The sequence below is a fragment of the Microplitis mediator genome, chromosome 1, assembly GCF_029852145.1.
Source record: "Microplitis mediator isolate UGA2020A chromosome 1, iyMicMedi2.1, whole genome shotgun sequence".
NCBI lineage: Eukaryota > Metazoa > Arthropoda > Insecta > Hymenoptera > Braconidae > Microplitis > Microplitis mediator.
The window spans coordinates 6,746,231-6,762,644 of NC_079969.1; the positions used below are offsets into that span (position 1 = coordinate 6,746,231).

General features: G+C 31.0%; 2 protein-coding genes and 1 long non-coding RNA gene across 3 annotated transcripts; all 3 read left to right on the top strand.

Moving 5' to 3' along the window:
- Window positions 1-493: 493 nt before the first annotated feature.
- On the top strand, window positions 494-4,433 carry LOC130678725 (prion-like-(Q/N-rich) domain-bearing protein 25). Its single transcript, XM_057486159.1, has 6 exons — window positions 494-733; window positions 1,501-1,749; window positions 2,003-2,251; window positions 2,351-2,599; window positions 3,851-4,099; window positions 4,162-4,433. The coding sequence occupies exons 1-6, from the start codon at window positions 496-498 to the stop codon at window positions 4,431-4,433; spliced, it is 1,506 nt and encodes a 501-aa protein (XP_057342142.1). The 5' UTR covers window positions 494-495.
- A 2,024-nt stretch (window positions 4,434-6,457) lies between these two features.
- Window positions 6,458-9,139, top strand: LOC130672586 (protein crumbs-like). Its single transcript, XM_057477214.1, has 5 exons — window positions 6,458-6,697; window positions 6,779-7,027; window positions 7,125-7,373; window positions 8,703-8,951; window positions 9,007-9,139. The coding sequence occupies exons 1-5, from the start codon at window positions 6,517-6,519 to the stop codon at window positions 9,009-9,011; spliced, it is 933 nt and encodes a 310-aa protein (XP_057333197.1). The 5' UTR covers window positions 6,458-6,516; the 3' UTR covers window positions 9,012-9,139.
- A 3,742-nt stretch (window positions 9,140-12,881) lies between these two features.
- Window positions 12,882-14,189, top strand: LOC130676406 (uncharacterized). The gene is made up of 3 exons (XR_008991410.1): window positions 12,882-13,147; window positions 13,389-13,974; window positions 14,041-14,189. It is a non-coding gene; the product is annotated as an uncharacterized LOC130676406 (long non-coding RNA).
- The last annotated feature ends 2,225 nt before the right edge of the window (window positions 14,190-16,414 follow it).

A 16,414-nucleotide genomic window follows, 5' to 3' on the forward strand; every position in this document is an offset into this window, starting at 1 on the left:
GGAATTCTGGGCCTTTCCTGAAGATTACCGGAACTCCTGGGGCTGAATTAATTTCCGAGGTCGATACCCGCCATTTTTCTTATATATATGTACATATGTATATGTATATTAGAGTTAGCATTCATTTATTAAATTTTGTATTAACGTAGATATTTTGGGGCTGCCATGTGTGAATGACACGTCTTGTGCACAAGTAAAATTTGCTAAATGTACAGAAAGAAAAATTTGTGATTGTACATTAAATACAATGGCAATTAATCCATATACATGTGGATCGCTAATGAATGGTTTTTGTTTATTTAATAATGATTGCGTATTCGTAAATTCATATTGTATTGATAATACTTGTAAATGCAAATTTCAACACGTTCCTTCAAGAAATCCTCTTCTTGATTGCATCCCAGGTCTGTATAAATAATGACGATTACTCCTTTAAATTAAATTTAGCAAAATGATGGAATTTAAGATTTATCCTTCCGCTAAGGTTATTTAAACATGTCCTGTAATTCCAATCAGTCGTGCAGTGACATAATAGATCACACAATATGCTCAGAAAATGGTAGATGTATCTGTGAATCGGATTATCGTCCGATAAATGGAACAAGTTGTGAATTATTATTTGGTGGAGTATGTGCGAAAAACGAATCATGCGTGACTGTTAATTCTGCTTGTATTGATAATGAATGTCAATGTAAACCTCAATACGTCTATCAAGGCGTCAAATGTATGCCAAGTAAGTATAAATTAATAAAAATAGTCGGGATATCCTCCACTTTAATAGACGCTAGTATACTACTATATTTTGGAAATTGTACGGCTATAAATAGAGTACCTTTAGTAGCATTGTCTTAAGTAAGTTTCTTGACAAAAGTCTTTCAACAAGTCTCTGACAGAAGATTCCATCAAAACTTAACGAAGATGGATTTCATAAGTATATTTTCTACAGATTCCATCAAATGTTACTTAAAATTGTTTCTAAAGATTGGAGTAAATCTGTAGAAATAGTTTGCAGCAACTCTTAACCAAGATATATACTATAACAATGCAAGTAAGAGTTGCTGCGAATTTCCTTAAGATATCGGGTAAATTTTTTGTTAGCATTACCCGAGGCAAATTCAGTACCTGCCGCAAACAGAGTGGTCCTCATTGAAGTTTACTAAAGCTGAATAGACGGATCACGTAGTAACGAAGTAAGGGTCGCCATCTGCAGGTGTCTTAAGCAATTTGTTAGCAAGTCTGATTTTGTGGATCTTACGCAAGTATCTGTACCAAGTTTTGCAACAGATTTGCTAAAGACATCTTACGGAAATATCTTCCTTTAGACTTGTCCAAGGCTGACCATGTAGACTTGCTTAAGACAAGATACAGATTTACATCAAACTTCCTTAAGAATGCTACTTCGAACACTATTTGATTTTTTTGAAACTTTGCACAATTCAAGCGCAAAGCTTTGAAAGAATACGTTATTAGCAAATAATTTTTCATGACATTTTCTCTTAGCAAATTTGAATCAAGTCTGTCAAAGCAATAGTGATTGTAGTAAAATACGGAACGCAATATGTTCAGCCGATAGTAAATGTGTTTGTCATGAAAATTATGAAGAAATTAATAAAACCATGTGTGGAGCAAAATTAAATAGTTATTGTTCAGTAGATGACGATTGTCTGATCCCTAATTCTATTTGCATTTTGGGTCATTGTAAGTGTAGAAATAATTATCTTCAAGTTTTAACTAAAAAGTGTATTGTCAGTAAGTATTTTTGTGGACAAAAAAAAACAATAAATGCAATATGAACATTGATGACCCCTTTTTACATCTCAGTCGAAATATATCAGCAAAAACATCTCATGAAAAAATAGCTCCATTTAAATATCAATTACACCCTTGTCGTACTCATGGAGATATTTTTTCATGAGATGTTTTTGCTGAGATTTTTTTGTCCGAGATGTCATTTCAAAATTAGAACATAATTAACTAGTTCAAAATTCACTTTTCTTCTAAGCTCGTTTAGAACAGTCATGTTTTGAGGACAGAGATTGTAAAGAAATAATGTATTCAAAATGTTCTGAAGATAAAAAATGTGTTTGCAAATCTAACTATGGTAAATTAAATGAAACTGTCTGTGCTCCATTATTAGGAGAATTTTGTTGGAAGGATAATTTATGTGCAACAAATAATTCTGAATGTATTGATAATAAATGTCAATGCCAAACGGGTTATTTACAACAGTCTAATAGTAAATGTATTAAGAGTAAGTATGATCAATATATGACCTAGATTGTGTATGATTGTATTTTGTTATGTTTCATCAATTTGTTCCATCTGTTCTGATTCATTTTTGGAATTTTAGACTACTTAGGAAAGACTTGTTTGAACGATGACGATTGTACAGAGGTACTCCACGCAAAATGCTCTGGCGCTAAAAAATGTGCATGTAGAATAAATTATGTTCCGTCGAATAAAACGAGCTGTACACCCTTATTGGGTGAATTTTGTTGGAAAACTGAAAGATGTGGACCTACTAATTCTATTTGTATTGATAATGAATGTCAATGTAAAGCTAACTATTTACAACAATCTAATAATCAATGTTTGGCCTGTAAGTTAAATTTATATTCGAATTGAAATGTATATTTGCATTGGTTATTTCCCTAGTGGATCCATTTCACGGTAACTTACGGTAAAACTACGGGTTTACACCGATTTAATGTAAAAAAATACGGTAAATTAATTGTCAATACGTGTTTTACTGTAACTTATGGTAACACGTTGTAATTAACAGCACAATTGCCGTATTTTTACGATAAATAATTACTGTACGACACGGCCATTTTGACGCAATGTCGTTACATTCACCGTAAAATAGACAAGACCCATCGTAAATTACAGTAATTTTTTATTATTATATTGGATTACTACAAATGTATATAACCCGCGTCAAATCTACCCAATTTAGATAGCTTTACCTTAAATTTTGGAAAATTTAACGTTACTCTTTTAAAATGAACCAGTGAAATTCCACTGATTCAACCAGTGAAGTTCACTGGTTTCAACCAGTGAACTAAAAATATGTAAGCGCGCGGGTACAGCAGCATTCCGTACATGAGTATATTTAAGTGTTTTATTATGTCAATAAATAAGTAATATTTATTGATTATCTTCATGTAATATTTTAACTAACTTTTATATAACAATAATAATTTTATGCCACAATTTTTACAGAGTTTAAAAATAAATAACTTTGGAGTAATTTCAATAGCTTGGAGCTAACCTCAAAAATGAATGACATAATTTTAAAATTAAACAATATAAAAAGCCCATTGAAAATGGAAACAAATTAAATTTTTATAAATCCTAATGAATATTATTTATTTTATTACAAAATAATTTTTAATTAAATATAATTGTTATTAAGACTCTTTTAGTTCACTTTGTTTTTAAATAAACGTTTATAATAAAATAAAATTAATCTAACCTATTGTGTATTATATTTATGTAGTACACCGGCGTATCACTGGTTTAACCAGTGAATTTCACTGGTTCAACCAGTGAGCCAAGCGATCATCTTAGTCCACTGGTTGAATCAGTGAATTTCACTGGTTGAACCAGTGACCGCTCGATTCACTGGTTGAACCAGTGGATTTCACTGGTGAATCAGTGGATTTCACTGGAAAATCAGTGAAATTTCACTGGTTCCTTTTAAGAGAGTACTTTCTGTAAATTTTATCGTAAAACAAGATGAATTTACATAAATAATGTTCATGTACAGTAACTGTGAGAGATTAAATTTGTTTTAAAAATGATATTTATAATTTTTATCGATGTAATGTTTTTTTTTTATTTTTGATAGCTAATTTAGGACAGTATTGTTACGATGATACAGATTGTAAAAACATTAAATATTCAAAATGTTCGGAAGACAATACTTGTATTTGTAAATCAAACTATGTTCCATTTGGAAATAAAACATGCAGAGCACTTATAAATGAATTTTGTGAAAATAACGACGATTGTTTTCTTTTCAACGTCATTTGTACGAATAATAAATGCAAATGTTTACCAAATTTTTTGCCTCAGTCAAATAAAAATTGTCTATTCAGTAAGTTTAATTGTAAAATATTTTGAATTAATGTTATGATAAAAAAAACGATATTTTTCTAGTTTATGTAAACATCATGTGTAAAAAAGATGAGGATTGCAAGACAGCAAAATATTCCAAATGCTCAGAACATGGAGTATGTGTTTGTAATACAAATTACGCTTCAATAAATGAAACAACGTGTGCGCCGCGTTTGAATGAATACTGCGAAAATGGTAGCCGTTGCGCTACCGCTAATGCTATTTGTATTGACGATCGTTGTCAATGTAAATCTAATTACGTATCACGATTCAATGATTATTGCCAACCACGTAAATATTTTATTGATGAGTAAATATACACGGCGTGAACTTTATGGTAACAATTACAATATATTATAGAAATTGCTCCCATATCGGATGCAGTGCTGCCAGATCGTGGGATATTTTTACCCCTTTCCGTAGTGAAAGACCATGGAGTGTAATGCCAAGAGGGAGTAAAAATATTCCACGATCTGGCCGCACTGATCGTATGGGTCTTTTCGAAGTATTGGTTATAGGAATAGCACTCCTACAAATTATGATAATCATTCCTATCTATAAGGGTTTTATTCCTTTATGATATTGGAAAAGTTTCTATGTCATTGTAGAAATCGTTCCCATGCTTTTTTTTATATAATTACAAATTCGTAGTACAGTAAGTCCACTTCAAGTTCCTTTCTTTATAATTTCACATAAGTACACATGTTGAAAAAAAAACTTTAAAACTGCTTTAATGTTTCTTTGCAGCTTAGCTAAAGTACGATATTTTGGTAATATTTACAGTATCTTACTACCTTTTTTTGAATACCTTTTATTACTTTCAACTGTCCCTATAATTCTTTGGGACTGCGTACTTTCATACCTAAGATTGTAAGTACAGTGCCCTCTATCTTAGCACTTTTACTTTCTATCTCGATAAGGGCATGTGTCCTTCGGTCTTTCTCGTTTTGAGAACTACTCGCTTTTTTTCTCACTTATTTCTATTATTTTAGCCCACACCCGAATCATAAGAAAAAAGGGACTTGAAGAAAAAGACGACAGAATATTTTTGAACTCTGACCAGAGCGGTCATACTCTTCCGGTTATAGAATCTAGACTTATACTTTTTTGAGTTTTTATACCTTCGTATCTTATATTAAATATATCGAATTTAAACCTTTGGATTTTATATCTTGAGATATTTTTATGCATTATTTAAGTTAGTGTTAAAATAAAATAGTTTGTTGTTCATAATTAAGCAATTTGATTCCACAGGATAAACCTCTAAGAAAATAAATTACTATTCGCTTCGTAATAATTTAAATTTTAAGAAATTAAAATTTAAAAATACGTTCAGGTGCGTACAATTTATTTCTATTGGCCTATGGGAATTATTCCCCTTAGTATGGTAATCATTATCACAATTCAATACGTATACGACATAGGAAGTATCACTACATCAATAGGAATCGTTACTACACTGTAAAAAATCACCGGGGTAAGTCCAAACGGTGTAGGTGTTAAAATTATCGGTGTTAAATTTACCCCTGAAAGCGGTGTGAAAATAACGCCGTCACCGGTATAAATATTCTGTACCGGTGTTAAAATAACGCCGCCGCCGGTGTAGATATCCTTTACCAGTGTTAAAATATTTTACATTGTGAATATTTTTACTTACTCGATCACTATACTTGTCAATAAATGATATTCTTTATTAATTTTCATAAAGAACTGACATTTTTTGTGTTTTGTAATCTTTAAAGTTAATAATCCAAGCGGACGCAGTTTACCCTACTTTTACACCGGTTATCCCGCTTTTACACCGATGTTACTCCGTTTTTACACCGGTTACCCCGCCTTTACACCGATGTTACTCCGTTTTTACACCGGTTACCCCGCTTTTACACCGATTTTACTCCGCTTTTACACCGGTTACCCCGCCTTTACACCGATGTTACTCCGTTTTTACACCGGTTACCCCGCTTTTACACCGGTTACCCCGCCTTTACACCGATTTTACTCCGCTTCTACACCGGTTACCCCGATTTAACACCGGTATTTTTAACACCGGTGTAATTTTATTTTAACACCGGGCGGAGTTAAAATGAGTTCATTTTTAACACCGCTCTTTTTACAGTGTATAGTTATTGAAACGTATCCCAAAAATAACGGATTTATATTCCAATATCACAAATCATTATTTTATTTTATTACTATCTCTCTTGGAATGATGTTTCATATAACGTCATAGCGTCCGTTACCATAATTTTCTCTCCGTGTAAGATAGCTTCGATTATTTCATATATTACTAACGAGACTATAGTTTAAAATGATTGATGGTATTTCATTTTAGTGACTTTAGATTCATCTTGTATAATTGACAGTGATTGCAATGAAGTAAAACATGCAATTTGTTCAATGGATAAATGCGTTTGTAAAAAAAATTACATTAGACTAAATGAAAAAACATGTTTACCATTTTTAGGAGAATATTGTTCGACAAATGGATCATGTGCCACTGAAAATTCAAACTGCATTGATAATCGATGTCAATGCAAATCTCAGTTTATACCTTTATCAAGCAACAAATGTATAACCGGTGAATTTAATTAATTAAATATTTAAATATTACCTTTATCTCTTAACAATTACATGCTGATATATTTATTTTCTTTATTAGCCATCAGAGAAAAATTTTGTCACACAAACAATGACTGCAGTGAGATAAAAAATGCTGAATGTACAGAGGAAAAAAAATGTTCTTGTAAATTAAATCATGCTATAATGAACGAAATGGCGTGTGAACCACTTTTAGGTGAATTGTGTACAACAAATCGAGATTGTATTACAGCAAATTCCGTTTGTAATATTAATAAATGTCAATGTAATCGTTATTATGTGGCAAAATCTAAAAACCAATGTGAACCATGTAAATATATAACTTTCATTAATCTTCTCGATATGTATAAGTTTCTGTTCAATCGTCAGTATGGGTTAACTAAAAGCGTAATTGACTTTCGTTTAAGTTACATTAGGAAAGCCCTGTGAAAATAATATGGAGTGTTTCCAAATACCTAACGCTGTATGCTCGTTAAAAAAAATTTGTGATTGTGATAAAAATCATTATGCAATGGACGACCAAACATGTTTACCAATCCTCGGTGGATTTTGCTCACAGGACGATCATTGCCGCTATAATACAATGAATTGTGTGAATAACATGTGTCAATGCAAAAGTAATTTTATAGCTATATCTGGTACTCAATGTAAAGAAAGTTAGTATAATTGATAACATTTTAAAATTCGGTCGCCAATTTTATATTCATAACCTAGAAGTGTTAAAATGATTCGAAATTACGAAGTATTCAGTGAGAAAAAAACAGTAATCATTTCTGGTACGTCACAGTCTCCAACTCTGACGGATCCGAATTACGGAAAATCACCGTAATTTACACTAAGTTACCGTAATTTACGATATTAGGAATATTTATGGAAAATTACGGTATCTTACAGTAAAATGCGGTACTTTCTCGTAAAATATAGTACAGTTGCCCCCCCCCCCCCTATCTAAGATATTAGACTAGGGACTCTGGTTCCAGGAAAAATATCTTAAAGAGGTACCTCTTCCACTCTTAAAAGGTGGAGCTATTAAAAATAGAAGCATGCGTAGTCTTACTATCTATAAGTATATCTATGTGTATGTAAACAGCTGACTTAGAGTAACGGCTCAAGCGCATGCGCAAGTGCATTCCACTGAGTATAGTGGGGACACTGAATTGGGGGGAGATGGTAGTAAAATGAGAAAAAATGATTTTTCTGCCCTCCGGCCGGAAAGTGGCAACTTTCGGGCCGCTGCCCTAAACGAAGTTGCAACTTTCCGGCTTCGTCGAGCAGAAAAATAGTATACGCACCTTGGCCAGTAAAAAAGAAAGCCTCAGACCACATGTTTGTCAGCCTCGGCTTCGCCTCGGCCAACAATTACATGTGCTCTGAGACTTTTCTTATTTTACTGGCCTAGGTATGTAATATACTATCTTACAGAGGGATATCTTAGGGGGGGGGGGGGAACTGTAGGTCAATAGCAAATTTACCGCATTCTGCGGTAATTTACAGTGATATACAGTATTTTCAGTGATTACAGTTACTTCACTGATATCAATTGTTGTTATGGAACTTCACAACTATTTCTTGTACTTGGCCCTTGGTTCTAGGCGAGATTTCATTGAAGCGCATATTATATTGAATAGATTACTGTTACTTACCAGAAATAGTTACTGTTTCTTCTCTTATTCATATCAAAGACAATATCAATACTCATTTTAAAATAAAAATATTATTGGTAACTTTCGTAATTATTTAAAACATTCGAATCATTTTTTAATTAGTGTCTAAATTTTTGAATATTAGTAATATTATAATTGAGGTTAAAAATTCTACATTTTACTTCGATCTTAGTAATTTAATGATTTATGCATAATTCCAAATCTAATGAATACTTAGAATTTTCATAATGATTTCATCCGGGTTTCGAGTTGAACAGTAATGTTCGATTAGATTCGAACACTATTCGTGTATTGCTATTCATAACTTTTTTTTTAATTTAGAAAATTTAGTACCATCATGTAATGAGGACTTCGATTGTGGTGACCCATGGCATGGACAATGCTCGGAAGATGAAAAATGTGTCTGTAGAGAAAACAATATTGCTTCGAATGATTGGACTTGCTCACCGCTTATAGGCGGGTTGTGTTGGACAAACCGTCAATGTCAGGTTGAAAATTCTACCTGCATTGATTTTCATTGTGAATGCAAGTCTAATTTTGTCTCCGTATCCAATCATTTATGCGTGGAGGGTAGGCATAATTATTATGAAGATGGTTTCAAATTTGATATATTTTTTTTTTTTAGAGTGATTTTTATTTCAACGCTAATTGGATAACTCAAATAATTACAATACATTCTAAGAAATTTGTGTGTAATTTTTATGATTATAAAACATTCAAATCTATTGGAAATAAGATGTGTGAAAGCTAAGCTGCCTTTGCGATAATTTTTTTAATTAACTGTTATATTTTTATTTCAGCAAAAAAAAAAAATTATAAAATAAAAATAACTTTTTGTTTCTTTGAAATTTTTAACGGTTAGTAAATCAATTTATTTATGAAATTTAGTTCCCAAATTATCTAAAAATTGATACGTTTACTTACGAAGGTGACAAAAATAAAATAATCAAAGTGAGCCAATTATAGAAGATTGCCATTACATTTAATCAATTTTTATTACTTTAGTTAGAAAATCAATATTGTTTCTCATCGTAATGAAGCTTTAATCAAATTGTAATGTCGTGTATTGAGTTTATATAAAAAATATTAAACTTACAGGTAGTATACTTCTGAATTTTGTAGACAGTAGATGTTAAAATGCCCGATCATATGTTATTGTCTGTAAGTTGTGGTATATTAGCATTTCTTGTGTTATTCTCTAATCCAATATTAGGTGATAGTAAAAGAAGAACTATTGAATGCAGTGATGACGAAAGTTTGGTAGGTATTAGTTATAATTGATATTGAATAATTGTAATTGGCATTTATTATGACTTTCATAATATTCTATTGATGATTTTGTCACATTTGTTTTTTTATCTGAAAAATTACACGTAGTAATCAGAAGGTTTACCTGTCCCTCATATATATATGTCGGAGATAAAAGAATTAAATGAGTTTTTTCCAAGGGAACGCGGAAACTCCCAATACTCAGTCGAGACTTTTTTATTCTATCACAACTCATAATCAGCTTAAGTAATAAATTTAAGACTAAATTTTTCTTAAATAAAATTTCATACCCTACACAGAAAGAAAATTATGGGAAGTTTTGCTATGCATTATGGGAATGGTTCCCATATTGGTATGGGAATAGTACCTATACTACTATAGGGATGGTTCCCATATATTATGGGAACCATCCCCATAATAGTATGAGAATAGTTCCCATACCATTCCCATATCATTATGGGAACCATTCCTATAATGGTATGGGAACTATTCCTATAATATTATGGGAATTATTCCCATAATGTTATGGGAACCATCCCTATAATATAATAAAATTTTTTTTTTGCACAATAGTGTAGAAATTTCCCAAAATTTGAATTTTCTTGAATGTTTTGTGCTGACAAAAAATTCTTGTTAAAAATTTTAATGTTTTTTTGCTAAATACGAATTTTTTTTTTCAATGTTTGAATTTTTGTTTTTATGTTTAATAATATTTCTGTGTATTGTAGAAGTGATTACCACACTTCTTTAAATTCATTTTTTCATGATAATATGGGAACCATTCCCATAATATTATAGGAATGGTTCCTATAATAGTATGGGAACTATTCCCATAATATTATGGGAATGATTCCCATAATGGTATACGAACCATTCCAATTGCATTATGGGAATCATTCCCATAATATTATGGGAATAGTTCCTATAATTTATGGAAATGGTTCCTATAAATTATAGGAATGATTACCATAATATTATACCATATATTATAGAAAAGATTCCTATAAATTATAGGAACCATTCCTATAATTATAGGAACCATTCCTATAGTGTTATGGATATCATTCCCATAATTATAGGAACTATTCCTATAATTATGGGAAACATTCCTATAATTATAGGAACCGCTCTCATAATTTATGGTCGTAATTCCTATGATGGTATAGGAAAAAATTTCACAAAATTATGGGAACCGCTGCCATAATTTTCTTTCCGTATACAAAGAAGATCTCATTCGAAATTTTTGTGTCGATTGGTTTCCATGATATCGATCCCCAAACACTGACCTATTTTTAACGGTTTTACTTTTTAAAAAGGTTTTTCGTCATTTGAACGAAAAACCATTTGAATAAAAATTTTTTTAACTAAAATTATTTATCGATAATTATTTTATCATAATCGGAATATCATATGATTAGCAACGTATATTACGTATATACCTTTAATTAATAATATTCAATTATGATTAAAAATATTTGTCAAGGGTCGAATCAACTCTTATTAGTAATTTACACAATTTGAGAATTTTGCTATCTTAAAATGAAGAAAATACCTACACTTCTTGAAATTCATCTTTTTCTTAAGTTAAAAAATCATACATGTTTGAACAATTAATTATTAAAATTAGAAAAAAAAAATTTTAACGCCGAAATTCTTGTACAGGAGAGTATAAGTTTTCCAATTCTTAAGAGTGCAAAATTATTCAATTGTTCCGTTTTGGCTGACGAAAAATTAAATACTTTAAGGTGGTGTTTTTAGAGATGATTATGGAGAAGGGAAGACCGGGGCAAGGAGGCCCCCCTGAAATTTTGATAAAAAAAAAATTTTTTTTGTCTAATTACTATAAATCCGATATATTTGCGCATTTTTATCCCTACGCATGATACCCGGGGCAAAATGGACCAGCCGAAAATTCTGAAAAAATGATTTTTTCATATTAATATCGTCAAATTATAAAAAATTTAATGTACTCAATGTGTCAAAAATAATGACAAATAAGGAGTATGGAATTGTTTTTTTTTTATTACATGACAATTAGAAATTAATCTTATCGTTGGGGAACGATTTATTACACCTTAAAAATTTTTTTTTGAGTAATATAAGACTAAAAATAGTTATCAAGAGATAGAATTACATTTTTAACGATGAAAAGAATTTAAAAGAACAAAAAAAAAAATATCATTTTTTGGAGGGGGGCTCTTTGCCAAAAAAAAAAAAAATTTTTTCAGAGTTTCGGCAAAATCTCCAGAAATTAGTTTGAAATAGGACAAAAGTAAAGTGATCTGATGTTTGAAAGCCACAAAAAGTAATAATCAGCTTAGGGGGGCCACATTGCCCCGGTCTCCCCTATTTCTAGTAGATTATTATTAACATAGTTATTCATGATGTGTTGAAGAAATGGAAAATTATAGTATGTTAGTTCTAAAACAAGCGATCAGGCTGCGATGTGTCACAAGCAATCGAATAAAAAATTTAGCGTCTGATTACAGTGAGAATGATAAAACCGTCACTTCTTGAGTTTCACAACACAGCCAGAGGCGAATTTCCAAAAATAACAGCAATTATTTTACTCAACTTAAAAAAATGCTATCATCACAAATTATTATCTACCTTTTTTTTTTCTTTTTAGTGTTATCCTCTCAGGCCAGAACCATGCTGTAATGAGTATATGCAATGTCGAATGAATTCAACACATGGTTATTTTGTATGCACAGAAAAGGGTATTATTTTTTTTCAATTTTATCTTAACATTAAGTTAAATGAAAGCTGGGCAAAATAAGATATCTGAAACCATAGTAAATTTCCTTTTTCACGTGGGTTACTAATTGCAGTATAAAACATTTCTTTACTATTAATTATTAATACAAAGAGCAAACAAATATGTGCTGCGAACTACCATCAATTTGATCAAACCGAAAGTCTTTCAGCGCCGTTGAGCCCAAGACAATTTTGATAAAAAAACTGAATTTAGTTAGCAGCATATTTTTTTTCTGACTGTACATTACTTTGATTTTATTTAAAAATAAGTAGAGAGTACAGAACCCCTGCATTACAATTTACAACAGTGCTATATTTCTTTTGTGTCCCGATTTTGCCCAGCCCTATTCTATGAGAAAGAGTCGCGGCTGTTGTTACAGAAAATTTCGTTTCACAATTTTTAATCTTTTTCTGTATGTTTAATCATAAAAATATAGAATTACTCATTTCTTTTTTTGTTGTACAAGAAATTGTGCTGTATACAATATCAGGAAAGTTGGGTATGTCATGTGAAACTGATGCCGATTGTGATATAATAATCCACGCCAAATGTTCTAAAGATAACAAATGTGTTTGTCGGAAAAACAATATTCAGCTAAATGAAACAACATGTGCGCCACAGTTAGGAGAATTTTGTTGGAAAAATGAAAAGTGTGCAACAGATAATTCCGTTTGCATCAATAACGAATGTCAATGCCAAAATAACTACTTCTTGGTATCTAATCGTTTTTGTCTACAAAGTGAGTATGAAATCATCTAACGGTGTAACATGAATAGATTATAGTCCAAATGGTTCAATAGTCTAGGAATAATAACAAAAGTATGTAAGCTTAAAACGGTGTGCAGCTAACTGATCCCACCACAAATGATCTTAAATAACTGATCCCACCGATAATCTGATAGATTCTGAAAGCCAAACAGTTGACATTGAACCGCTTTGAACAAAAGATGGATTATATATTTTATTTCATAAAATTATAGAAATATTGGGATCCTCGTGTGATGATGATCTAGACTGTGAGCGAATTAAATATTCAAAATGTAATGAAAATAAATTGTGTAAATGTACATCCAATACAATTGAATTGACTCCGACATTATGTGCACCAATTATTGATGGTTTCTGTTTAACAAATAAAACGTGTGTCCCAGATAACTCTATTTGTATTGAAAATAAATGTAAATGCAAGCTTGATTTTAAACCATCATTATCTAAAACTAATTGTACACCAAGTAAGCAAATTACAAGTATTAATATTGATTAATATCAACAACTAATGTGAGACAAAGCAATTTTTTTAATGTTTCAATGCAGTAGCTTATTTGGGTATGATTTGCAAAGACGATACAGATTGCCTCAGTTCGACCGATCATTCAAAGTGTTCTGAACGAAATGTCTGTGCATGTGAATCGAAATATCACCCAGTAAGCAGAAACACATGCGCGCCCATATTAAACATGCCTTGCACTCACAATGAACTTTGTGCTATAGATAATTCAATATGTATCGATAATACATGTCAATGCAAGCAATACTACGTATATCGAGGCTTTAAATGTGTACCAAGTATGATTAATGCTTATATAATTTGATAATTGTATGATTAACATAATTTTTGTATCAATTTTATAGCTATTCTAAAAGAAACATGTGAAACAAATACAGATTGCAATGAAATAGAATTTTCAATATGTTCAAATAATCAACGATGTGTTTGTGGTGATGAATATGTCCAAGCAACTAACACAACTTGTTTACCTATTCTAAACGGAACTTGTTATACCGACACAGAATGTACTGTTGATAATTCTATTTGTATAGATAATCAATGCAGCTGCAAACCTAAGTTTAAAATTGTATCTGACAAACAATGTCTTCCTGGTAAATATCACTAATAATTTATTTATTAAGTAATATTTTAGTTAGTTAATAACCTCACATGTCGCACTATCGTGATATAAATACGCTGAACCCAATAGCTACATGTTGACAAATGACGTCGAAATGTGGACCAGTTTGTCGTCAATATGTTATCACAAAAAGGGATTAATGCGACAGAGCTAATCGGTGACGTTACTTTCAAATGTTCACCCCTTTATACGGGGGCCGTTTCCTCACCTTTTTGGGTATACATGAGTTGCTTACATCCCCATCTACCCCCCTCCCCCAGACGACATCTTTGATCGAAAAATATAATCGTGGTGACCAGGGTGATCGTTAATCAGTGATGAGTTCAAAGAACTTACACCTCTGACCGGTAATGTCTAACCACAACCACTGAAAGTCCGAAATTCCTCAGACCCAACACCCCTCCCATCTTAGAAAATAAGGAGACTATGGACGAAGTGGGGTAGGGAAGGTCTGTCCAATGCACTAGATCTCTAAGGGTTGATGAATCAGATAAAAATATTTATGCTTCATATCTTATACATAATCATATTTAATTATTTTTCTGCGCGATGTATGTTCACACATGTTCACATATAAAGCATATATATTTCTTATATGTATGCTTTATATGGACATGTAAATTAGGGTGGCGCAAAAAAACCGACTATTTTTTTTTTTTCCATCTCGCATGAAAATTTGTTGGTTTACGATGTTTTAAGAAGCCTCTCCACAAATCAGCTCAATAAAAAATTTTTAAGAGGTCGCTCACGAATTTTGAAAATATCAAAAATGATCGAAATTCGGATTTTTATTTAAAAAATTTTTTTTTTCTCGTGGCAGCAATAGTTTATATTTGTAAAATCATGACTATGCTGAAAATTTCAGCCCAAAATTTAAATATTTAAACGGCGCTCAAGAATTTCGAATATTAACTGATAATATGTAACTAATAGTTTGAATTAGTTTTTATAACTCAATTATTGTCATTCCACTTAAATATAACTTTTGCATAACCAAAAATATACAGGACAGTCTTAAACAATAAAATTTGGTAAGTTTTGAATAAGTGAAAAAACCTACAAATTGGATTAAAAAATAAAAAAGTATGTAAATAACTTATTATTTCTATTTCTCGGGTTATATTTTCATTCATTGTCATGCGAATTGATGGTGAAAAAATCGAGAAGCTTTATTATTAATATTTAAGAGTCGCTCAAAAACGTCTAAGAGACTGCGCTCGAAAACATTCAAAATTCTTGAGCGCCGTTTAAATATTTAAATTTTGGACTGAAATTTTCAGCATAGTCATGATTTTACAAATATAAACTATTGCTGCCACGAGAAAAAGAAAAATTTTAAAATAAAAATCCGAATTTCGATCATTTTTGATATTTTCAAAATTTGTGAGCGACCTCTTAAAAATTTTTTATCGAGCTGATTTGTGGAGAGACTTCTTAAAACATTGTAAGCCAACAAATTTTCATGCGAGATGGAAAAAAAAAAATAGTCGGTTTTTTTGCGCCACCCTAATGTATATATGTTTTCTGTAATCAATATCTTGATTTTCAGTGGAATTAGGATTACCTTGTTACGATAATTTAGATTGTACTCAAATATATAATTCTGTATGTTCTGATGATAATAAATGCGTCTGTAGAATTAATTATGTTGAAATAAATAAAAAAATATGTGCAGCATTGATAGATGAGTATTGTTCAAAAAGCATTCTATGTGCGGTCAATAATTCAATCTGTATTGAGAATACATGTCAATGCGGAAACAACTTTCTACAAGAGTCTAATAATCAATGTATACAAAGTAAATCATAATTAATTATGAAGATATTATTATTTTTCATTGATTGTTATCTGAATTTTTGAATAAATAATGAAAATCATGGTTATTGACAATTTAGGTATTATTAATCAATACTGTCATGAAAATCTAGATTGTGAAGTGATTCAAAATACTGTGTGTTCTAAAGACAACGTATGTGTTTGTAAAGCAAACTATATTCAAGTTAGTTACACAAAATGTGCACCATTATTGTATGAATTTTGTGGGGAAAATGATGACTGTGCTACAACTAACTCTATTTGTTCAAGTCATCAATGCA